Source organism: Petromyzon marinus, chromosome 17 (genome assembly GCF_048934315.1).
Source record: "Petromyzon marinus isolate PM22_M1 ecotype Great Lakes invasive population chromosome 17, UKy_Petmar_22M1.pri1.0, whole genome shotgun sequence".
NCBI classification, from domain to species: domain Eukaryota; kingdom Metazoa; phylum Chordata; class Hyperoartia; order Petromyzontiformes; family Petromyzontidae; genus Petromyzon; species Petromyzon marinus.
In genome coordinates, this window is record NC_133683.1 from 10204874 (window position 1) to 10230092 (window position 25219).

At 53.9% G+C, this 25219-nt stretch overlaps 1 protein-coding gene across 2 annotated transcripts in view; it reads left to right on the top strand.

The window, feature by feature from the left end:
* The window catches only part of LOC116943368 (cytoplasmic dynein 1 heavy chain 1-like), a 159602-nt gene that overhangs the window by 15429 nt on the left and 118954 nt on the right, over window positions 1-25219 (top strand). For both annotated transcript variants that reach the window (XM_032956208.2, XM_076067597.1), the window contains exons 3-22: window positions 5057-5141; window positions 5562-5735; window positions 6548-6713; window positions 7667-7756; window positions 8513-8699; window positions 9390-9661; window positions 9974-10201; window positions 10886-11333; window positions 12728-13062; window positions 13988-14317; window positions 15646-15825; window positions 16543-16686; window positions 17017-17163; window positions 17711-17851; window positions 18496-18672; window positions 20150-20260; window positions 20959-21078; window positions 22218-22457; window positions 24087-24242; window positions 25068-25181. In XM_032956208.2, coding sequence (XP_032812099.2) covers window positions 5057-5141; window positions 5562-5735; window positions 6548-6713; window positions 7667-7756; window positions 8513-8699; window positions 9390-9661; window positions 9974-10201; window positions 10886-11333; window positions 12728-13062; window positions 13988-14317; window positions 15646-15825; window positions 16543-16686; window positions 17017-17163; window positions 17711-17851; window positions 18496-18672; window positions 20150-20260; window positions 20959-21078; window positions 22218-22457; window positions 24087-24242; window positions 25068-25181 — 3845 coding nt within the window. The remainder of the gene's footprint in view (window positions 1-5056; window positions 5142-5561; window positions 5736-6547; window positions 6714-7666; window positions 7757-8512; window positions 8700-9389; window positions 9662-9973; window positions 10202-10885; window positions 11334-12727; window positions 13063-13987; window positions 14318-15645; window positions 15826-16542; window positions 16687-17016; window positions 17164-17710; window positions 17852-18495; window positions 18673-20149; window positions 20261-20958; window positions 21079-22217; window positions 22458-24086; window positions 24243-25067; window positions 25182-25219) is intronic.

Consider the following 25219-nt stretch of genomic DNA (forward strand, 5'->3'; position numbering starts at 1 on the left):
ATAAAACCTGTAATAATAAAACGTGTAATAATAAAACGTGTAATAATAAAACGCGAGAAATCGGGAGGCTGCCCCAAGAAACTGAGGCAGAGACTCATTGAACTGTCACGTGGCCGTCTGGAACGCTCTTCTGATATTAGGAAGCCACTGGAGCGACGCGCTTTTAAAGCATTTAGATTCAAAGCTAATTTCTTTAGAGCAGCATTTTCGTGGTTAGTTTGTTGTCTTTACCCTGCACCTCCGATTAGGATTGTTGGCTACGTACGCATGCGAAAGAAGATCAACATTGGTGTATATACATCGGTGTACACAGTGGCGGAGCCAGTGGGTGGGGGGGTGGCACGTGCCCCCCCCAATGATCGAAACTAGGGATTTCGATCGGATCATTGGGGTTTATTAGTATTAAAACGGCATTTTGCGATCCCCAATGCCGCTGTGTAGCACATTATTATTACGTGCCGGGCACTCTATGAGATGATAGAACAATAATCTGAGTCCATAATTGGCCATAAGTAACGGAAAAGCGGTTATAAGTGACTCAGAATTGTGCGCAGTTGCGTATACAGGACACGACTTCCCTGAAGCCATCAACACCTTCAGTGAGCGTGATGCCGATCACAACGCGGTTCGAATTCGACCCTCGATCGATGGCTGCGACATCGCCGCACAAGCGTCGAGTAACAAGCAAGGGACAACTCCTTATTTACTAACAACTCCTTACTAACAACTCCTTACTCACTAACAACTCCTTACTAACTAACAACTTACTTACAACTCCTTACTTACTAACAACTTACTAACAACTCCTTACTAACAACTCATTACTTGCTGACAACTCCTTACTAACAAGCCCTTACTCACTAACAACTCCTTGCTTACTAACAACTTCTTACTAACAACTCCTTACTAACAACTCCTTACTTACTAACAACGCCTTACTTACTAACTCCTTACTTACTAACAACTCCTGACTAACAACTCCTTACTCACTAACAACTCCTTACTCACTAACAACTCCTTACTAACAAGTCCTTACTTACTAACAACTCCTTACTAACAACTCCTTACTTACTAACAACTCCTCACTAACAACTCCTTACTAACAACTCCTTACTTACTAACTCCCTACTTACTAACAACTCCTTACTAACAACTCCTTACTTACTAACAACTCCTTACTAACAACTCCTTACTTACTAACAACTCCTTACTAACAACTCCTTACTCACTAACAACTCCTTACTCACTAACAACTCCTTACTAACAAGTCCGTCCCTACTAACAACTCCTTACTAACAACTCCGTCCTTACTAACACTCCTTACTAACAACTCCTTACTAACAACTCCTTACTTACTAACAACTCCTTACTAACAACTCCTTACTTACTAACAACTCCTTACCTACTAACAACTCCTTACTTACTAACAACTCCTTACTAACAACTCCTTACTTACTAACAACTCCTTACTCACTAACAACTTACTAACAACTCCTTACTCACTAACAACTCCTCTATAATTTTTCATTGCTGGAGGGGTTGCCCCCCCCCCCCCCCCCACGTGCCTGGTGTACATACATCAGACCCAAGTTATCGGCAGCAGTAAGGACGGTCTGAGTGTTTTATTATTTATAACAGGTAAACAACAACAACAATAAACAACGCGAGGAGGCCTTGCTACCCATGGCTGGCTACGTGCGGGTGCTGAACACGCGCACACATCGCTGCACGGGCCGTGTGAGTCCGCTCCACGTCGTGAAGGAACCGGGAGGCCCCGCGTGTTGCCTGCCACGCATGGCGATCGCGCTGCTCGATAATTTAAAATCGATTATTAGAGCCCCTCCCCCCTCCACCATCCCACCCCCACCGATTCCCCGATTGATTGGGACGCACGGGAGCAATCGCGGGTACGAGATCGCGCGCATGTCAACCACCAGCTGGTTCCAGGGCCTCGTTTTTAAACCAAGCACGTCATTCGCACATCGTGTTTGTTGTGAGGAGGAGGAAGAAGCGATTTTGTTGGGGGTCAGTAACCAAACTAACAAGAAGGTCAATTTTTTTTTAATTCCGTAACAAACCAAAAAAAAACTGGGCCGATGCAGGCGATAGCCCCACAGATGTCGGCAACCTCCAGCGCCACGTGCGGCTCTTGAAGGGGACGCGTCGTGACATTAGTGAGTTAGTTAGTGAGTTATTACCGTCTCGCATTCACCGGAGGGCGCATTGCGGCTCTTGACATATCGAGGGGGGGGGGGTTTGTTTTGTTGACCGAATTCTAAAACAATGTCTCTTGTTATAGTAATAGGTTTTACCCTTTTAACTGGCACAAAAAAAAACTGACACCTTTATTCAAGGCATCATGTCTGCAATAACCGCAGCACAAGCAGTCAAAATGCAAACAAAAAAGACAACTCTGATAATAATAATATGCACCGTCCTTGAATTTGATTGGTCCACACCCGAGACGGCCTATTACTACATCTTGTTGCTGGCAAGAGGAGGTCTCATAATGTCTCTTGTTATTATTTTGTTTGGCGACGACTGCCCTGGAGCCACCCGCCTCCATCTGCTCGTGACGCGCTGTTAGTGAACCCGGTGCGACTCTGTGAGGCAGGCACGGGTCGCCGGCCCTCGCTGTCCGTGTGCCACCGCCACCACCGCAGCGACGTGGAGGCGACAGGCGGCGAGCGGCAGGCGGGGGAAGTTCTCTGGTTGTTGTCGTCGTGGCACCTGGGTCTGTCCCGTGGCCTCCTCCTGCCAGCATGGCGTTCGAGACACTTCACGTGGCCTGAACGTGCACCTAGCCTGGCACAAGCGCCGTTGGGGGCGTCAGCGCCACTTAGTGGCGAATGGCGGCCGTTTTGGTTGTTGTTGTTGTTGTGGAGCGGCTACAAAGCCCGCGAGCCGAGTTCGATTCCCGCTCACGGCCACCAACACCAGTGACGATTATCTATGGGCCTCCCCAAGGTGAGAGTACCTGGTGTGGCGGTGTGTGTAGTAAACATCGCTATTGGGGAGACAAAGACGGTCGGGCGAGTGTTGCTGGCCACCCACCCCTCGCGTTCCGTTCCGGCCTTCATCGGTGGCGGCCAACACCACCTGTCCCTACAGTCTGTCTAGACAGCGCCTGTCCCTACAGTCTGTCTAGACAGCGCCTGTCCCTACAGTCTGTCTAGACAGAGCCTGTCCCTACAGTCTGTCTAGACAGCGCCTGTCCATACAGTCTGTCTAGACAGCGCCTGTCCATACAGTCTGTCTAGACAGCGCCTGTCCCTACAGTCTGTCTAGACAGCGCCTGTCCCTACAGTCTGTCTAGACAGCGCCTGTCCCTACAGTCTGTCTAGACAGAGCCTGTCCCTACAGTCTGTCTAGACAGCGCCTGTCCCTACAGTCTGTCTAGACAGAGCCTGTCCCTACAGTCTGTCTAGACAGCGCCTGTCCCTACAGTCTGTCTAGACAGAGCCTGTCCCTACAGTCTGTCTAGACAGCGCCTGTCCCTACAGTCTGTCTAGACAGAGCCTGTCCCTACAGTCTGTCTAGACAGAGCCTGTCCCTACAGTCTGTCTAGACAGCGCCTGTCCCTACAGTCTGTCTAGACAGAGCCTGTCCCTACAGTCTGTCTAGACAGCGCCTGTCCCTACAGTCTGTCTAGACAGAGCCTGTCCCTACAGTCTGTCTAGACAGAGCCTGTCCCTACAGTCTGTCTAGACAGCGCCTGTCCCTACAGTCTGTCTAGACAGAGCCTGTCCCTACAGTCTGTTTAGACAGCGCCTGTCCCTACAGTCTGTCTAGACAGCGCCTGTCCCTACAGTCTGTCTAGACAGAGCCTGTCCCTACAGTCTGTCTAGACAGCGCCTGTCCCTACAGTCTGTCTAGACAGAGCCTGTCCCTACAGTCTGTCTAGACAGAGCCTGTCCCTACAGTCTGTCTAGACAGCGCCTGTCCCTACAGTCTGTCTAGACAGCGCCTGTCCCTACAGTCTAGACGGTGCCTGTCCCTACAGTCTGTCTAGACAGAGCCTGTCCCTACAGTCTGTCTAGACAGCGCCTGTCCCTACAGTCTGTCTAGACAGCGCCTGTCCCTACAGTCTGTCTAGACAGCGCCTGTCCCTACAGTCTGTCTAGACAGCGCCTGTCCCTACAGTCTGTCTAGACAGCGCCTATCCCTACAGTCTGTCTAGACAGAGCCTACAGGCTCTGTCTAGACAGACTGGCTAGACAGACTGTCCCTACAGTGTGTCTAGACAGAGCCTGTCCCTACAGTCTGTCTAGACAGCACGGTGGATCTTTGTGTGCGGGGGGTAGTCGAGTGGTTAGCGCACTGCGCCTTGAACCCAGTGACATAAGTTCGATTCCCGGCCTACGGTTGACGTAAGGGGCTGTCCATAAATGACGTCACGCACCTGGGCGGGGGGGGGGGGTCAGACATTTGTGACGATGTGTCACAAGGGGGGGTAGGGGGTTTGAGAAATGTGACGTCACATCAAAATGTTCCGCTTAATTAAATAGACTTTTTAATAAATGTTTTCTCCTACAACATCAGAGTGCAGCGCCACATTAAATACGCACTACAATGACAATAGTTTAAAGCGATTTGAAGCATGTTTTATTTTTGGGGGGGGGGCAGAGCTTTGTGACGTCATATTTGAGGGGAGGTCTGACTTTTTGTTACGCCGTGTGACTCCGGGGGGGGGGGGGGGGGGGGGGGGGTCAAAAATCGTCCAAAATCGCGTGACGTCATTTATGGACGGCCCCTAAGTGCCTCCCCTCTAGGTCGACTTGGCTTTAAATAAGTGCCAAGTGTGGGAGCGGTGCTGCGCTGAGAGTCAAGGGACCTTCATTTAATTCCCTGATCCTCGGCGCACTCTGCCCTGAGTTGTATTTCTTGGTACGACGCGTGAACCGTCAGCACTCGGCAGGCAAAGGGCGGTGAGCGCGGTGCAGGCCACACCGCTCGCTCACGTGGCATGCCGGCCTGAATAGGCGCTCGCCAACAGCGCAATGCCCCCACGGTCCCGGCAAGGCTGAACGGTGGATGCTTTGTCTGTGTTCTGCAGAGGATGTGTCTGACGAGGGAGAGGATAAAGACGCTGTTACCTACAACATCACCATCGACATCCACTACGGAATCAAGTCTAGCAGGTGGTGGACCAGGCCCACGTGGGATGCCCTCCGGTCCCATCGCCCACATCCCTCCCTCCCCTCCTTCCCTCACTCCCTGCAACTTGTGCCGGGGTCACCACTCCCCCCCCCCCACCTGTTCCCCCACGACAACAGATTGCGACGGGAACGCGCGGCTGAACACATGGCCGTGCCCGCGGTCCGGGCCACGTACCATCGCCCGTGTCCGTATTCGTGTTTGACCTCGTATTTGACCTCATATCTGACCCCGTGTTTGACCTCGTATCTGACCCCTTGCTTGACCTCGTGTTTGACCTCGTTTTCGACCTCATCTTTGACCTCGTTTTCGACCTCGTGTTTGACCTCATGTTTGACCTCGTATCTGACCTCGTGTTCGACCTCGTGCTCGCGCTGACGGTTTGTGTCCCTGCGCCCGTGCAGCCTGGCGCTCATCAAGCGCGGCGGCGTGCTGGACGCCGACAAGCCGATGGCATCGCAGCTGCGCGTGATGACATTCAGCGAGGACTCGCCCTACGAGACGCTGCACGCCTTCGTCAGCTCCGCCGTGTCGCCCTTCTTCAAGTCCTACATCAAGGAGTCCGGCAAGGCCGAGAGGTGGGCGGCGGTGCGATGCGCGGCAGCCGGCCGAGTCAGTGCCGTCACTGCAGTATAAATATTCTGATTCTGAACCGTACTACCCCTGCCATCGCCACAACCGCCGTCAACCTTACCACCATCACCACAACCGTCAATCTTACCACCATCACCAACTCTACCTCCTTCACTACTTTCAATATTACCACCAATACCACCGTCGTCAATCTTACCACCATCATCACCATTACTACCTCCAGCACGTTCACCACCTACCACCACTACCACCCACCATCATCACCTTCACCATCCGCTACCACCAAAATCACCACCACCCACATCACTCTTACTACCAGCAGCGTCACCCACTACGACTGCCACCTTTATTACCATCGTAACCACCGCCACCACCATGAATACTACGACCACCACCGCCATCGTCACTGCCACACCATCAACGGTGTGTCGATGGTGTTTTTTGTGTTTAGTTTGTCCTTCCCCCGCACCTCTGGTTAGCACGGTTGGCTACGTATGATGGCGAAATGTTAACTACCTCACTTGGTATACAGGAGGTCGCGTGCATTTTTCTCCGGGTTCTCCGGTTGTTTCCCCTCCACATTTATAACCAACATCACGCGCTGAGAGCATTTGGCTGTTGCTAATGTCCACGTGATGACAAGCCACTTCGTGGAGCTATCGTCTGTGTCCAGGTGACTTCTGAAAAAGAGCTACATAGCCGCAGTGGGGCCTTAACCAGTAAAATACAAAAATAGTTTAGTTCATGAGTTTACATACAACGGGACCTGCTCCAATTTGAGCGCTCATCCCTTCAGGGACGGGGACAAGATGGCGCCGTCGGTGGAGAAGAAGATCGCCGAGCTGGAGATGGGCCTGCTGCACCTGCAGCAGAACATCGAGATCCCCGAGATCAGCCTGCCCATCCACCCCACCGTGAGCGCCGTGCTGCGCCACAGCGCCGAGCACGGCGACCGCGCCAAGGTGAAGGTGGGGATGGGGGGGTCGCTGCTAAGGGGGGGGGTCAAAGTTCGGAGGCCGCGGCGCTGGCCCGGAGGTCAGGGCTGGCGCCAAGGTCGGGCACTGTCGGCGGCGGTGCCGGTCGTCGGGGCTGCCGAAGGAGTCCACGGTTCTAGGAGGGGCTGATCTGTTTTGTTGAGTGTATATACGGGCGACTTGTCACGTGATGGGAGAGTTCGTACGGAGTTCTCGACGAGTATCGCATCATCGTCGTCGTCGTCGCTCCCCCCCCCGCCTCCCACTGCGTATTAGAGAACGGCCCACGGGAGCAGATATCGCAGAGCTGCTTTTGAGGTCCTCGTGCAAGCGCGACCCTTCATCCACACACTTCATGGGGGCCACTTATGTGACACTTTTTGTCAGTATCCAAATATGATGAAAAATACAAGAATAGAACCTTTTACCTTTTTCTGCATTAACCACACGTACTTGTGGCAAAATATGCAAACCAACATACCCTGATAACGATATATGCCTTCTTTTTGAAAAAAAAAACTGATTATCTATTTGGTGTGGGCACATCTTAACGCCGCCTGTTTTTTATTGCCGGAGAGGGCAGACCGTGTTCTTGTAAGGGGTGGGGGGGAGGGGGTGCGAGTTCCCCAGAGCGCTCTGCCCCACGGGAACGTTTTACGGCAGGGTAAGTTCGAACCGAGCGTCATTTCGCTCTCGGAGCTCGAACTCAGCGCGAGTTGAGTGCTGCCGCAGTGATTTGTGACCCCGGCGATCGAACGCAGGCCCTTGTTGCTGCGAGGTGATGACTGTAACCACTGTGGACACGCCGCCGCAACCACCGCCCCCCCTCCTTCTTCCCCGTGGTCACCCCGCGTCGCCAACGTAAGCCTTCGGAAATAATAATTTAAAAAAAACAACGCGGTCGACCTGAACGCCTCCTCGAACCGTCTCGCTCCCGCCAGGTGTCAGACTTTGGGGAGCGAGTGGAGGACGCCACGTACCTCAACCAGCTGCAGTCCGGCGTCAACCGCTGGATCCGCGAGATTCAGAAGGTGAGGCTCGACGCAGGCGCCCCGTCCGATTGGAGGCCACGCCGGCCGGTAAGGTGCCGGGTGGCGAAACCCGTGGCGTGCGCCCGGTGGGTGGGGGGATTAGCGACGGACTAAGAGAATGCTCCCGTGCAGAGGGTGGTCCCGTGCAGAGGGTGGTCCCGTGCCACGGGCTCTCCTATACAACGCGTAGAATCTCGCCAGCGTCGGAACAATCCCCACCTCCTTTGGCATTCAGCCGCCGCCGACGACGAATGGAGCTGCCGAGTCGCCTCGCGAGATGACGTCATCACCTCCCTTCTCTGCTCTAAGTTAGTAGGGTAGTATGATCGTGAGAGGACGACAGCGTGATAGTGCACTCTGCACATTTGCGTGGGAGGGAGGGAGGGGTGAAGTCCTTGTGATGTCACAGCGACGTCAGCGCGACGCACGAACCCGGCTCAACGCTGTGGCATTCGGGTGACGCCCCCAACACGTGCTTGGAAGCGCGTCACCCAGCCAGACAGGAATCCACCCAGGTAATCCAGCCAGAAAACGGTTTTCCTCACAAATTTGCGGTTTGCTTTGTCCCCGATTTCTATCCGCCTGTCTCTTTGCTTCGCCGTTCGTCCTCAGTTTTAATTTTACTGCCTTTGTCGCTTTGGAAGCCCGGGCGACTCTTGCAATCGCGGCCTTCCAGAGTTCTCCGTCAGCCGGTTTACACAGAAATCAGCCGCGGGGAAGTGACTTTGATCGCCGCTGCTGCCGCCACCACCACAGGTGACAAACCTGGACCGCGACCCAGCATCGGGCACGGCGCTGCAGGAGATCAGCTTCTGGCTGAACCTGGAGCGGGCGCTCTACCGCATCCAGGAGAAGCGCGAGAGCCCCGAGGTGCTGCTCACACTCGACATTCTCAAGCATGGCAAGCGCTTCCACGCCACCGTCAGCTTCGACACCGACACCGGTACGTTCCCTCCCTCTCTCGCCCCCTCGGTCATTCACTCGCTCCCTCCCTCCCTCACTCACTCCCTCCCTCACTCTGTCATTCACTCGCTCCCTCCCTCCCTCCCTCGCTCGCTCCCTCCCTCCCTCCCTCACTCTGTCATTCACTCGCTCCCTCCCTCCCTCACTCGCTCCCTCCCTTCCTCCCTCACTCTGTCATTCACTCGCTCCCTCCCTGGGCCAACGTTAGTTCAACGGTTCCAATCACGTGGCAACGTTGGGCCAACGTTGAATGTTTCCTGCGTATCTCACATGCGCACTCCTGTCTCTCACCCAAATCACTCACTTGCTCATTCACACTTACTCGTGTCACCAACTCGATCGCTCACGCACTCCCTCACCGGTTCTCTCATCCCCTCGCCTGCTCGCTCGCTTTCACGCCCGCTCGACGACGCATTCGCTCGCTCGCGCCCGCTCGATTGTTCTCTCCCTGCGTTGCTCAAATGGGCCTGGTTTCCGCTGAGCTCTACCGGCCTCGAGAAACGGACCAGTTGTGGTCCATGTCCCCCGCCTTCGGGGTGGTCACGACGGGGACTGCGGTTTGAAACCCTGCCGTTGACGTGGAGCTTGTCCCGTTCCTCTCCCTCCGTCCCTACCCGCTCCCACCACCCCCCACCACCCGCCGCGACCCACGACCCCCGCCGCCCGCCAGGCCTGAAGCAGGCCCTGGAGACGGTGAACGACTACAACCCACTCATGAAGGACTTCCCGCTCAACGACCTCCTGTCGGCCACGGAGCTCGACCGCATCCGCGTGGCGCTGCTCGCCATCTTCACCCACCTGCGCAAGATCCGCAACACCAAGTACCCGATCCAGCGCGCCCTGCGGCTGGTCGAGGCCATCTCGCGCGACCTCAGCGCGCAGCTACTCAAGGTGCTGGGCACGCGCAAGCTCATGCACATCTCCTACGAGGAGTTCGAGAAGGTGGGTGCCTCATCGATGGGGGGCGGGGGAGGGGAATTTGCGCCGGTGTCGCGGTCGCCGGCGGTTCGGGGGGAGAGAATCGCCATCGCGGTGAGACGGTCTGGCACCAAAGAGGCCGTGCTTTGCACTGGTGGGTAGAGAGGGATAAGAACAAACCAATCAGAGCCCAGCTAATACCCATAACCTTAACCACCCCAGCTAATCGGAGCATAGTTCTACCACGGCACTGGATCACTACTCGTGAGACCGACACAGAAGCCGGGGGAGGAGTGAATGGCGACGGTGACGGTGGCGCTCCTTGCCGTGGCGCAGGTGATGGTGGCGTGCTTCGAGGTGTTCCAGGCGTGGGACGACGAGTACGAGAAGCTGCAGGTGCTGCTGCGCGACCTCGTCAAGCGCAAGCGCGAGGAGAACCTCAAGATGGTGTGGCGCATCGGCCCCGCGCACAAGAAGCTGCAGGCGCGCCTCGAGCAGATGCGCAAGTTCCGTCGCCACCACGAGCAGCTGCGCGCCGTCATCGTCCGCGTGCTGCGCCCCCAGGTGACGCACGGACTACGCACGGGCACACAGACATAGACTCAGATGCGCAGGCGGGCAGGTGGTGGACTCGCAGATACACGGATTTGTGTCGATTTATTCTACATTCGGTGGATTGTTATCCACCAAAAAGCCTTGCCCATCGCAGGGGATTAGGTTCTTGAAAATAGTAGCAGTCGGAAAATCCACGATCCGTCAACTCTAAAGGCATCAGTGGGAAAACTCGCGGTTTGGTTCACGGTTCGCAAGACGACACCCACCCCCTGCTGTTGTTTTATGTTACCCTACATGGACCCAACACATCATGCAGGAAATCTTTATCACATAAAATAAGATTAATCTTGTCTATAGTGTAAAATGTATGGAATTAACAAAAATAATCGAGTGTACAGTACTGTACACATACACAAACCTTAAAATAGACAATGGTGGTCATGATGTCAATGATGATGATGGTGGTGGTGGTGATGATGGCCTCAACGTGCACATACCCTGATACAAGCGCCATGGTGACGTCACCACCACTTAGTGGTGAATGGTGGTTGTTGATGATCATGACGATCATGGTCATGAATCATTGATGGTGGTGGTGGTGATGGTCGTGGTGATGATGACGACGGTGGTCACGGTGTCAACGATGGTGATGTTGACGACGACGCCACCCAATCCCTCCGTGACCCCTGCAAGATGGCGCCCACCATGTCTCAGCCGCCGCCGCCGCAGCAGCAGCAGCAGCAGCAGCCGCCCGGCCCCGAGGCGGCCGAGCCGGCGGACCCGAAGGCGGGCGAGGCGCTGTTCGACGCGGCCGACACGAGCGCCATCGAGGAGGTGAACCTGGCCTATGAAAACGTGAAGGAGGTGGACGGCCTGGACGTGTCCAAGGAGGGCTCGGAGGCGTGGGAGGCGGCCATCAAGCGCTACGAGGAGCGCATCGACCGCGTGGAGACGCGCATCACGGCGCGGCTGCGCGACCAGCTGGGCACGGCCAAGAACGCCAACGAGATGTTCCGCATCTTCTCGCGCTTCAACGCGCTCTTTGTGCGCCCGCACATCCGCGGGGCCATCCGCGAGTACCAGACGCAGCTCATCCAGCGTGTCAAGGACGACATCGAGGCCCTGCACGACAAGTTCAAGGGTGAGCCGCCGCACGGGAAACGGCGACGCGTCGCGCGGTTTTCGGATTTATCCGAAAAAGATGGAAATTAAACTACAGTAGTCCCTCGGTTAACGTTTGTAATCCACTGGACGAAAAGCTGCCGAAATAACTGTTAATCGAATTCACTTATAAGTTGAAAAATAAGTAAAATGACTGAGACTGCAAGAGAGCTGATTCCACTGCCAAAACAGAAATCGTGATAATAAAGTATTAAAGCTTTCGTGACTGCATAAAATTACTCATTGTTTTTTTTTCGGTAAAGTCACGTAGGTATAAATACAATAAAATTTTATTAAAACAAAAAACAATCACGACGTTTCGATCACAACGCAAGCGATCTTCATCAGGTGTCAAGAACAAATCACGGAGGTAAATACAACAAAAAGATAAGAGACGAGAATTCAACAAACCTGAAAAAACATTATGTGAAGCACATCCAGTCAGGCAAACAACACAGTTAGACACTTCCTGGCGGACCACGAATTTCAGAAGAGTGTTAAATTTTGTGTCCCCCCCCTCCAACCGTATTTCCTATTTAAACTTCTGTTCATCCCCCCCCCCCCCCCTCTCTCTCTGCCTCCCTGTCCGTCTTTCCTCCCTCCTTACCTCTTGGTGGACTTGTATATGTATTTCTACTGACCCTGTACCTTGTATTTTTCATTCTATCTATGCTGGTATGTGCAATCCAAAGGTTGAACACGAAATTTAACACTCTTCTGAAATTCGTGGTCCGCCAGGAAGTGTCTGTGTTGTTTGCCTGACTGGATGTGCTTCACATAATGTTTTTTCAGGTTTGTTGAATTCTCGTCTCTCATCTTTTTGTTGTATTTACCTCCGTGATTTGTTCTTGACACCTGATGAAGATCGCTTGCGTTGTGATCGAAACGTCGTGATTGTTTTTTTGTTTTAATATAATTTTATTGTATTTCTACATACGTGACTTTACCGAAAAAAACCAACGAGTAGAAATCGTGATGTGAACAAAGGGAGTCGAGGTCTAAACGCTCAGAAACGGACGTCACTTAGGGCGTGGCTCAGCCCCACTTACGAGCGCTCGGATTGGCCGAAATTGGCGCCCCGCGTGCATAACGTGAACACGGTACCACAGAATGTGTCTGCTACAAATGTCCACGTGATGATAAGCCGCTTGGTAGAGCTTTCATTTGTGGCCAGGTCGCTTCCGAAAAAAGAGCTGTACAGCTCAGTGGGCCCTTACCTGGTAAAATAAAAATCGTTTCGTTTTTCATATTCTTATGAATTACTGCAGTCACGAAAGCTTTAAATCAAAGTTTAGTTTTTCGTTAAGTATTTAGTTTAATTTTAAAGTCACGATCATTGTTTGTTGTCACCCCCCCCCCCCCCCCCCTGCACAGTGCAATACCCGCAGAGCCAGGCGTGCCGCATGAGCCACGTGCGCGACCTCCCGCCCGTGTCGGGCTCCATCATCTGGGCGAAGCAGATCGACCGGCAGCTCACGGCGTACATGAAGCGCGTGGAGGACGTGCTGGGCAAGGGCTGGGAGAACCACGTGGAGGGCCAGAAGCTGAAGCAGGACGGCGACTCGTTCCGCGCCAAGCTCAGCACGGCCGACATCTTCGAGGACTGGGCGCGCAAGGCGCAGCAGCGCAACCTGGGCGTGTGCGGGCGCATCTTCGCCATCGAGAGCACGCGCTCGCGCACCCGCGCCGGCACCGTGCTGCGCCTCAAGGTGCGCCGAGTGGGCGCGTGAACGTGCGCGCGTGTGCGCGTGTACGTGGGGAGCGGTGGTGTAGCGGTTAGCGCTACGAACCTAACGACCCGAGTTCGATTCCCGCTTCACGGCCAACACCGGTGACGATTATCTGAACCGGTCCTGGGCCTCCCCTAGGTCGACTCAGCCTCAAATGAGTACCTGGTGCGCTGTGATGGTTGTTGTCATTGTGTGGGTCTTTTTGCGTGCGTGTAGTGTAGCAGCTACGAACCAAGCGAGCCAATTTCGATTCCCGCTCACAGTCACCAACACCAGTGACGATTATCCTGAGCCTCCCCTAGGTCGACTCAGCCTCAAATGCGGTGTGTAAACATCGCCACTTGGGAGACAAAGGCGGCCGGGCGTGGTGCTGGCCACCCACCCCTTCGTGTGCCGTGCCGGCTTTAAGAGGTGCTCGCTAACAGCACTTGCCCCAACGGTCTGTTCAGGCTATACGGGGATCTTTGTGTGTAAGTGTGTGTGAGTGCGTATGTGTAAGTGTGTGAGTGCGTGTGCGTATGTCCGTGAGTGTGCATGTGTGTGCGTGTGCACGGTTTGCTACATACAGTGCAACATACATACATTGTGTGTCTATGTGCATACGTTTGTGCGTGTGAGCGTACGTGTGAGGGACTCTGTGTGCGTGTGTATGTGACAGTGGAAGTGTATTGGGAGGTAGCAGCGCAGCGTTTAGCGCGCTGCGCTCACGGCCAACATCAGCCACGAACATCGCAACCGGTCCCGTGCCTCGGGGTCACCTGACTGCCTGCTGCGGGTGTGCCAGCCACACTCGCGCGATGTCGGCATCCCGCTTGCCCCACCGCCACCTACAGGCGCTCCCCCACCCCCGATCGCCCCCGCTGTAGCTAACGGCGTGCGTTCGCGCGGGTGTCCCGGGCCGCAGGTGAACTTCCTGCCCGAGATCATCACGCTGTCCAAGGAGGTGCGCAACCTCAAGTGGCTGGGCTTCCGCGTGCCGCTCGGCATCGTGAACAAGGCGCACCAGGCCAACCAGCTGTACCCCTTCGCCATCTCGCTCATCGACAGCGTGCGCACCTACGAGCGCACGTGCGAGCGCGTCGAGGAGCGCCAGAGCATCGCGATGCTCGTGGCGGGCCTCAAGCGCGAGGTGCAGGCGCTCGTGGCCGAGGGCATCGGCCTCGTGTGGGAGTCCTACAAGCTGGACCCCTACGTGCAGCGCCTCGCCGAGACCATCCTCAACTTCCAGGAGAAGGTTTGGGCGGGCGGGCGGGCGGGCGGGTGGATGGGCGAAACCGCGCCGTGATTTCTGCTCGTGCGGGGTAGGGGGGGAGTGGAAGCGCAGTGGTTAGTGACCCCGTGCTGTGAATCCGTGTGGATTGTGTGTGTGTATTTATTTATTTGTGCGTGTATGTATGCATTGGGGAGCAGTGGCGCACCCTGCGCTTCGATGATTTACTTTCTAAAAAAATCTGCCCATGTCTCGCTACCCCCAGAAAGGGCATCTCACACCCCCTGGGGGTGCATGCACCCCAGGTTAAGAGCCACCGCTCTAGGGATAAGCAGAGGAACATTGCCTCTGTGTGTGTGAGCATTCTCTGTGTACGTGTACATCCACATGCAAACACAAATGGAAAGATTCCACAGTTGTCTGTATAGTCCTTTGTGGAAGGTGCTGTCTGTGTGTATGTGTAATGAGCTCTTAGATAATAGGCCGGACTCCAATGAGCTCCTCGCATAAAGAGCTGCCACACTGGGGGTCTCTATACAATGGACTGACAGACTGATCTCTTGATAGGGTCTATAGACAATGGACTGACAGACTGGTCTCTGACTAGGTCTATAGACAATAGACTGACAGATTGGACTCTAATGGGGTCTCTAGACAATAGACTGCCACATTGGTCTCTGACTGGGTCTCTAGACAATGGACTGACAGACTGGTCTCTTGATAGGGCCTATAGACAATAGACTGACAGATTGGACTCTGACTGGGTCTCTAGACAATAGACTGACAGACTGGTCTCTGACTGGGTCTCTAGACAATGGACTGACAGACTGGTCTCTTGATAGGGTCTCTAGACAATAGACTGACAGACTGGTCTCTTGATAGGGTCTCTAGACAATAGACTGACAGACTGGTCTCTTGATAGGGTCTCTAGACAATAGACTGACAGATTGGACTCTGATGGGGTCTCTAGACAATAGACTGACAGACTGGTCTCTTGATAGGGTCTCTAGACAATAGACTGACAGATTTGACTCTGATGGGGTCTCTAGACAATAGACTGACAGACTGGTCTCTTGATAGGGTCTCTAGACAATGGACTGACAGACTGGTCTCTTGATAGGGCCTATAGACAATAGACTGACAGACCGGTCTCTAACGGGGTCTATAGACAATAGACTGACAGACTGGTCTCTTGATAGGGTCTCTAGACAATAGACTGACAGACTGGACTCTAACGGGGTCTCTAGACCGATGGGACAATCTGAGGCAGTCACCGGCTGAGAGAATCTGGCTCGAGGGCAGCCCGAGTTGACCGCCGGCCTCCCCGCGCCGCGGTGCGAACGCAACCGCAGGTCGACGACCTCCTGATCATCGAGGAGAAGATCGACCTGGAGGTGCGGTCGCTGGAGACGTGCGTGCATGAGCACCGCACCTTCCTCGAGATCCTGAGCCGCGTGCAGAAGGCCGTGGACGACCTCAACCTCCACTCCTACTCCAACCTCTCCATCTGGGTGCACAAGCTGGACATTGAGGTGCCTCCTTCCTCCTCGCCCTCCTAGTCCTCGAGATTCACGAGCGATCGAATCCGATCCGTAGGCTCGTGGTACATTACCTCCCGTCGTCTCTTCTTCCAAGCCCTCATCTTAACCCGGAAAGTCAACACGTTCCGTCCTTATAAGACTGTGTGTGTGTGTGTAGGCCATTAAAAATGAACAATATGTAATTGGTGACATTTCGGGCGAAGGCCCCCCTTCGTAGCACGTCGCGTACGATTCATCACCACTGTCATCGTCTTCGTGTAGGATTGATAATTGTCATCATTGTCGTGTACAATTGATCACCATTGTAGTCGTGTACCATAGATCATCATCGTCGTCACGTACGATTGATCATCATTGTTATTGTGTATGATTGATAAACATTGTCATCGTGTACGATTGATCACCATTATCATTGTCATAGTGTATGATTGATCACCAGTATCATCATCGTCGCGTGCGATTGATCACCATTATCATCGTGTACGATTGATCACTATTCTCATCGTCATCACGTACGATTGATCACCATTGTCATTGTCGTCGTATACGAGATGGCAACACTGAGACGCGAGATCATCAACTCTCAGGTCGCCTCGCGACCCTGAGCCGGGACGGTTCGTGGAATCGCCGGAGTGGAGAATCAGTCACGTTCCTCGTCGGCTTCCCCCGCACCCTCCCCTCCCGTCCTCCCGCGTGTCCTCCTCTCAGATTGAGAACATCCTGGGCGCCCGTCTGGAGGCCGGGCTGGGCGCGTGGACGCAAGCACTGCTGGGCCAGAGCGACGCCAAGGGAGACATGGACACGGACGGGCCCCAGGGGGGTCACAAGCCGGGCGGGGAGCCACGCATCAGGGTGAGGTGCCCCCCCCCCCCACCGCGCCACGCAGGAGGTGGCATCGCTTGCAGAGAGAGAGCATCGCTTCTCTGGACGCGATGTCGACAGCACGAGTGGATTACAGATTAAAGAAGAATAAGAAAGGGAATCTTCATTGGCGTCCGAGCGCCTCTAGTCTTATCTCCAATTAGTTGCGTACGGTGCGAAAGACGTTCAACATAAATACGTCTCACTCCGTGACTCCCACTCCCTCGTCCTCCCCCTCTTTCTCCTGCTCCTCCATCTCCACCTCCATCTCCTCCTCCATCTCCACCTCCTCCTCCATCCTCCTCCTCGTTTCCCACGCAGCCCATCGTGCTGGAGTTCCGCATCACGAACCAGCTGATCCACGTGGAGCCGCACCTCGAGGCGTGCCGGGTGCACCTGCAAGCGGAGCTGCACGCGTGGGAGAGCGTCACTGTCGCACTGCCTCGCATCCAGAGCCAGCGCTACCAGGTGCTCGTGGGCCGCACCAAACCCCGCCGAGCCAGCGCCGCCACCGTTAAACGAAACTAGAAACTATTTTTTTTTATTTTACCGGGTAAGGGCCCACTGAGCTACGTCGCTCTTTTTCAGGAGTGACCTGGCGAAATGATAGCTCAACGAAGTAGCTTATCATATTCATTGCAGCAAAATACTCTAAACGCGTGATGTTGATTCTAAATGTGGAGGAAAAACCGGGGAGCCCGGAGAAAAATACACGCGACCACGGAGAGATCATGCAAATTATAAATATACAAGCGTCAGGATTGGGATCGTACCCACGGCCTCCTGTATACCAGGCGAGGCAGTTAACATCTCGCTACTGCGGCGAGGTTTTTTGCCGGAACTCGAACGGAGCGGTAACGAAGTAGTTCAACCGGTGTAGAGAACGAGAGCCTTGACGAGGCCTTTCAGGCCTGCAGGCCTTTTGGTCCCCAATCCACTCCTCACCCTCACCCCGAACCCTCACTCTCACCCGTAACTCTCACCCGTAACCCTCACCCCTCACCGCGGTGCGCAGGTGGGCGTGCACTACGAGCTGACGGAGGAGGAGCGCTACTACCGCAACCTCCACACCAAGATGCCGGGCGGCAACGCGGCGCGCGAGTGTGCGCAGCAGGCCGTGCAGACGCTCATGCGGCTCGTCGAGGCCTACGTGGAGGTGAGTTGGTGGGCGGGGTGTGGCGGGGAGTGTGGGGCGTGGTATTGCCCCTTGCCACGTGAGTGAACAAGGAGGTCGCCCCGCGTGTATAAACGCCTTATTCATTGGCTGAAAGCATCTTCATATATACAGTACTGCAGAGCTTGGGAAAATTGATGGTCGCGCCGCCTCAACGTTGGGCTGCCGCCAGCTCGTCTGTGGCTCCTCCATGGTTGTAGGGGCACCACCGTGGCGAGATGTTATCTCCCTCGCCTGGTGTATAGGAGGTTGTGGGTTCGATCCCGACTCTGACACCTGTCAGAGTCTCTCTCCCCGTGGTCGCGTGGATTTTTCTCCGGCTCCTCCGGTTTTCCACTCCACATTTATTAACACGCATTGAGAGTATTTGGCTGCTATAAATTTCCACGTGTTAAGACACTTTGTTGAGCTATCATCTGTGGCCAGGTCACAGATGACGGTTTTACCTGGTAAAATTTAAATAGTTTATTTTTAGATTAAAGATGCGGTTTGCACGGTGGCACTAAACATTTGTTTTATCATAATCACAGCTAAAACGACCGGGCAGAGGTCAGAGCGCTGAGCTGTCACTGCCGAGATCGTTTTCGACGACGGCCGCGTCTTGTCGCGTGCCCCCCCCCCCCCAGGAGTGGCTGCGCTACCAGAACCTGTGGGACATGCAGCAGGAGCACGTGTACGGCAGGCTCGGGGAGAACCTGACGCGCTGGCAGGCCGTGCTCAACCAGATGCGCAAGTCCCGACTCACCTTCGACAACGCCGAGACGCACAAGGAGTTCGGTCCCGTCGTGGTCGACTACGGGAAGGTGGGGAGCTCCCTCCCTCCATCCCTCCCCCTCCCTCCCCCATCCCTTCCCCCTCCCCCCGTCCCGTCCCCTCCCTCCCCCCGTCCCTCCTCCTCCCTCCCTCCTTCCCCCTCCCTCCCTTCCCCCCACACCTCCCCTCCCTCCCCATCTCCTTTTTTTTATCAGAAGAAACAAAAAAATATTCGTCTCTTTGCTTCGTTCATCGTGTCGTTATTTTGCTGTTTAATTTGTGGCATTTATGGCCTTTTTTATTTTGCTTAATACAAGAAATACAACACAGTTACACCTTTTCCCGTGTAATATAAATCCCATTGTGTACCACTGTGTTCAAAGACACAACAAAAAACACACACCCTCAAAAACCCCGTCACTAAATCCCGTCCGTCAATCGCACCACACCGAGCGAGCAGAGACCCCCTCTGTAGCCCAACGCGTAAAAAAAAATGGAATACCCCCCCCACTCCCCGTCAACTGAGAGTAGCGAAATTCCCCTCCCTTTCTCCCGCTCCCTCTCTCTTGCTTTCTCTCTCCCACTCACTCACCCACTCACTCCCGCTACTTCCCTCCCTCAAACCTCTCGAGGCCAGGTGCTTTTTTTTTTAGAACCACTTTTTTTTTTAGAACCACTTCTTTGTGTGTTTAGTTTGTTGTCCTTCCCCCGCACGTCCGTTTCGCCGCGGTTGGCTACGTGCAGTGCGAAAGAAGTTCAACATCCATACGTACGAGGTGGGCAGTGGCGGTTCTGAACCATCAGGCTCTTGAAGGCGGGCCCCACATTCATGCGGAATCAGAATCTTTATTTATCCTGAAGGAATGCCGATGAGCTGCGAAGCTCTTTTTCACAGACGCCCAGCTAGGGGCAGGCCAGCAAGTCAGAGCGACAAACAGTACACAAGCAAAGCAACGCACGCAGTGGAACCGCTGTTGGGCGAGCATCACGATACAAACATTTGTTTGCATTTTCACGTCGCTCCGTTGGGATCGCACTCGGCGGCAGCGTCGTCATCTCCTGCGAACATCCCGGCCGGACCCTCTACAGGAGCCTCGAAACTAAAACTAAACTATTTTTTATTTTCCCACTGATCTGTATAGCTCCGTTTCAGAAGCGACCTGGCCACAAATGATAGCTCAACAAAAAATGTTTTTTATCATCATGCGCAAATTTATGGCAGCCAAAAACCGGAGGACCAGGAGAAAAAACCATGCAACCACGGGAAAGAGACACGCAAACTCCAAATATACAGCAGGCATCAGGGTCGGGATTGAACCCACTACCTACAGTATACCAGGCGAGGTAGTCAACATCTCCTCGCCACTGTGGCAGCTCCCTGGAGCTCCCTCTAGCGGAGGCCCTCCCGCCAACTGTGGCACGAACGATGCCACGGCCGCAACGATGCCACGGCCGCACCTGCGCTCGGGGGCACTGCCGCCGCCGACGCCGACGCCGCCGTCCGCTCGCATCTGCGCTGCCCCGCAGGTCCAGGCCAAGGTGAACCTCAAGTACGACTCGTGGCACAAGGAGGTGCTGAGCAAGTTCGGGCACCACCTGGGTCTCTTCATGCAGGACTTCCACACCAACATCTCCAAGGTGACGTCGACGCTCCCGTGTGTGTGTGCTCGTGTTTGCCCGCGTGAGCGGTGGGCGTAGTGGTTAGCGTGCCAGCGCTACGAATCCGGTGACGATTATCTGAACTGGTACTGGGCCTCTCCTAGGTCTACTCAGCCTCAAATGAGTACCTGGTGCCATGTTTTGAACATTGCAACTAGGGAGACAAAGGCAGCCAGGTGTGGTGCTGGCCACTCACCTCCTTCGTGTACTGTGCTGGCCTTCATAGTTGCTTGCTAAAAGCACTTGCCCCAGCAATATGTAAAGTCTATACAGAGAGTCTTGTCTTTGTAGTGGTTATGGGCAGCGGTAGTGTAGTGGTTAGTGTGTAGTGCCACAAACCCGGCGATCCGAGTTCAATACCCGCTCAGGACGAATATTTGAATGTGTGCTGGACCTCCCCTAGGTCAATCAGCCTCTCAACCACTCCCTCGTGTGCCATGATGGCCTTCATAGATGCTTGCTAAAAGCACTTGCTCCAACAGTCTGGTGAAGGTTATTCGGGGGATCTTTGTCTTTGTAGTGGTTATGGGCGGTGGCGGTGGTGGTGTAGTGCTTACCGCGCCGTCCTACAAACGGTGTTGCCAATGTTCACGAGGTTGGTAATGACGCCGATGTTGACACCGATTTTAACGATGTTAACGACGACGATGATGTTGTCGCGGGCGTCCACGGTGCAGTCGCGGCAGGAGCTGGAGCAGCACTCGGTGGACACGGCGAGCACATCGGACGCCGTCACCTTCATCACCTTCGTGCAGTCGCTCAAGCGCAAGATCAAGAGCTTCGAGAAGCAAGTGGACGTGAGTCCCCCTCGCCAACCGCCCCTCTTCACCCCCTCCTCGTCCCTCCTACTACCACTTGCGCTGGCATTAGTACCCAGCGCACTCGACTCACCTCGCCGGACAATACAGATAATGACGATGCAATACATATTACAATATTATGCAGATGACTAAAACAGTGAAATACAGATAACATTTACAGTATTGTACAGATAACAATTATTGTTTAATTCAGATCGTGTTAACATAATACAGATGACATTAACAGTATAATACAGATAACAATAACCGAATAATACATATAATATTCACAGTATAATACATATAACTATATGATAAAAATAACAATAACAGTATAATACAGATAATGACAGTATAATACAGTTTAACTCGTAAGCTTTCGTGACCAATATCCATACGAAAGGTTTTTGGGTTATAGCGTGTAAATATGAATGAGTTCTACACAAAAACTTCAACATTCTCAAAATAAATTAAATGTCCTTGTTGGTACGCGTGTTCTGCAACTGCCAACAGTTGTGTTTGTGAGTATTTAATATACAAAAAACTAATATCTGGTACGAAAGATGAATTACCGAAGCTATCAACAGTAGGTATGTACCAGATTCATTGCTCCTTGTGGCCAATGCTGTGTTGGTCAGATGGAACTAATGATTTGCATAAGACTAAAAAAACACCAAATAAATATTAAATACTCATAATACAGATAACATTAACAATATAAGTATTAAACCACTAGTACAACTAAACTAATAAACCATGAATATTACTACTAAACTACTAAACCACAAATACCACTGCTACTAAACTACGAATACTACAACTAAACTATTAAACCACGAATACGACTACTAAATTACTAAACCACTTATACTACTACTAAATGACTTATACTACGCCTATTAAGACTCAACTACTAAACCACTAATCCCAATAATACTACTTCACTACTAATACATCACTACCAAACTGATAACACCAATGGACAAGCTGTTAACACCCCGACTAGCGAGCCAGTCATTCTCCTCTTGCACCGCTAACGCTCGCACGCTGCCCCCGCCGCCACCGTCGTGCCGCTGAACTGCGGCCGGCGGGGCGGCGCTTCTCCCTGCTGCCGCCGCTCGTGCCCGCCGGCGCAGCTGTTCCGCAACGGGCAGCGCCTGCTGGAGCGCCACCGCTTCCAGTTCCCGCCGTCGTGGCTGTACATCGACAACGTGGAGGGGGAGTGGGGCGCCTTCAGCGACATCATGAAGCGCAAGGACGCCGCCATCCAGCAGCAGGTGGCCAGCCTGCAGCTCAAGATCGTGCAGGAGGACCGCGCCGTCGAGGCGCGCACCGGGGAGCTGCTCGCCGAGTGGGAGCGCGGGAAGCCCGTCGCCGTGAGTCCTCCCTCCCCCCCCCACCCCGCCACCCCGCGAGGTCGCGGCGCCGGCGGGTAGAGGCGGGAGCAGTTTGCGTTCTGCCCCTCGTCGGCCCCAACGCTGCACTGGTTTCTTTAGCGCTGCTTCTTTGGCGTCTAGTTTGTTGTCCTTCCCCCGCACCTCCGATTAGCACGGTTGGCTACGTGCGGTGCAAAATACGGGGGGAGAGGGGGCACGATATGGGCAAAGTGAAACTTGAGACAGGCGTCTCGGCTACACGTTCCTCAACAGCACTGCGTGGCCGACGTTTCGGGCATTGGCCCTCCTTTGTAGCGTATTACATATTTGTTTTAATTTTAAGGCCACACGCATTGTTATTGGCGAGTGTCGTTTTGTTGGTAACTGGCAAGGCAGCAGCGGCAGCAGCAAACGATTTGTGCGAACGCACATGAAACACGAACGCACGTGAAACACGAACGCACGTGAAACACGGACGCACGTGAAACACGGACGCACGTGAAGCACGGACGCACGTGAAACACGAACGCACGTGAAACACGATGCGATTCCCTCGTGCCTCTCGTGCGTTCCACTGTAGCTCTCTCCCTCGCCGTTTCGGAGGAAAGCCTGCAGAGCCCATCGCTTAATTGCATGTGTGCGTGTACGTTGAACTTCTTTCGTGAGCCAACCGCGCTAATCGGAGTGGTACCGTCTTAAAGGGGGTCAAGTCTTTGTCAGGGGGGCGTTGGTCCCCCTTCAGCCCCCCCCCCCCTTGCCGCTATGAGGCTACATCGGTCACCACCGATCCACTGCTGGATGAACACCTCCCCAAGCCGTCGCCGTCTCTCACGATCCTGCGATGCAGCGATCCGCGTGTTTCATTTACAGGTTCGTAGCGGCCATGCCAGGGTTCGCCATGATCCTGGCTACGTTCCTTTTGGCTGGGTGTCTCGTGGAGGTTCACATTTGACCGTTTCAGAACCGCTGAGAAGCTGGATTCAAGGTCGAAGCCCTGGTACCGGATGACTTTCTATAACGTTGGATCGTAATGGCCGTGCCAGAGTTTCTGAGCCAACTGCACCCAGGTCCTGGGTTTCAGCTCTGAGGTCCTGAGGCTGGGTTGAAGGTTCAAGTCCTGGTCGCTGAGTGCATCTCTCTCTCTGCCATCCCTCGTCATGGCAAATGTAAATTTTCGTCTCGTGAAAAGAAAACGAAACTATTTTTATTTTACCAGGTCAAGGCCCACTGAGCTGTGTGGCTCGTTTTCAGAAGCGACCTGGCCACAAATGATAGCCCAACGAAGTGGCTTATCACGTGGAGATTCAGAGCAGCCAAAAACTCTAAACGTGTGACGTTAAATTTTGATTTAAAGCTTTCGTGACTGCAGTAATTCATATGCTTAGCTCTTTCGGTAAAGTCACGTTGAAGGGAAACAATAAAATAATAAAATATATATACAACAATCATATTTATTTTATTATTTTATTGCTTCTATTCAACGTGACTTTACCGAAAGAGCTAAGAATATGTGTGACGTTAATTCTAAATGTGGAGGAAAAAAACGATCGGTTGTTCCGGTGGGGTTGGTCGAACGGTTCGACCGGTGGGATCGGTCGAACTCGGGGCGTCTCCGCTGTTGTCTCCTAGGGGAACCTGCGGCCCGAGGAGGCGCTGCAGACGCTCACGATCTACGAGGGGAAGTTCGGGCGGCTCAAGGACGACCGCGACAAGTGCTCGCGCGCCAAGGAAGCCCTGGAGCTCACCGACACGGGCCTGCTCAGCGGCTCAGAGGAGCGGCTGCAGGCACGGCCCGCACCACGCGGCACCTTCACCGTTACCGTCATTGTCATCGTCAAAACTATTAAACCAATTTTTTGTTATTTTACCAGGTTAGGTCCCACTGAGCTACATAGCTCTTTTTCAGTGGCCTGGCTATCTCAAATGATAGCTCAAAGAAGTGGGCTTGTCACGTGGAAATGTATCGCAGCCGGCTACTCTAAACGCGTGGTGATGTTGATTCTAAATGTGGAGGGATGAACCGGAGGGCCCGGAGAAAAATCCATGAGACCACGGGGATAGAGACACCACAAACTCGAATATACAGGGTCGGGATTGAACCCAGGACATCCTGTATACCAGGCGAGGTAGTTTACATCTCCTAGCCACCGTGGCACCCACATCGTCATTGTCAGCATCATCATCGTCATCAGCAACATCATTAACAGCACCAGATTCAGCAGCAGTAGCGATATCGCCGTCATCATTAACACTGCCAGTATCATTATCGTCGCCATCATCAATAGCTGGCACCATCAGCGTCATCAACAGTGGAATGCACGTGTTGCACTCCCTCCTTCTGGCGAGCCAGGGAATGGCTTCTCAATGTCCACGGGATGGGAGTTTCACAACGTTTGTGTAATCCACCAACCCACACCTCCAGAGTGCTGGGTTAGAGGCCACGCGTCACCGCCGATCCCCACGTCCCGCCGTCTCCATATTCCCATATTCCCATATCTCCCGTTTGCCCATGTCGCCTGTCCCCATGTCTCCTGTGTCCCTGTATCATCATGTCCCTATGTCCCCGTGTCCCCTTGCTGCCCGGGGCGTGGTGCCTGCGGCTCTCTTCAGGTGGCTCTGGAGGAGCTGCAGGACCTGAAGGGCGTGTGGTCCGAGTTGCACAAAATCTGGGAGCAGATCGACCAGATGAAGGAGCAGCCGTGGCTGTCGGTGCAGCCACGCAAGGTGAGCGCTGAAGCGTCGCGCAGCAGCGGCACGCCCCA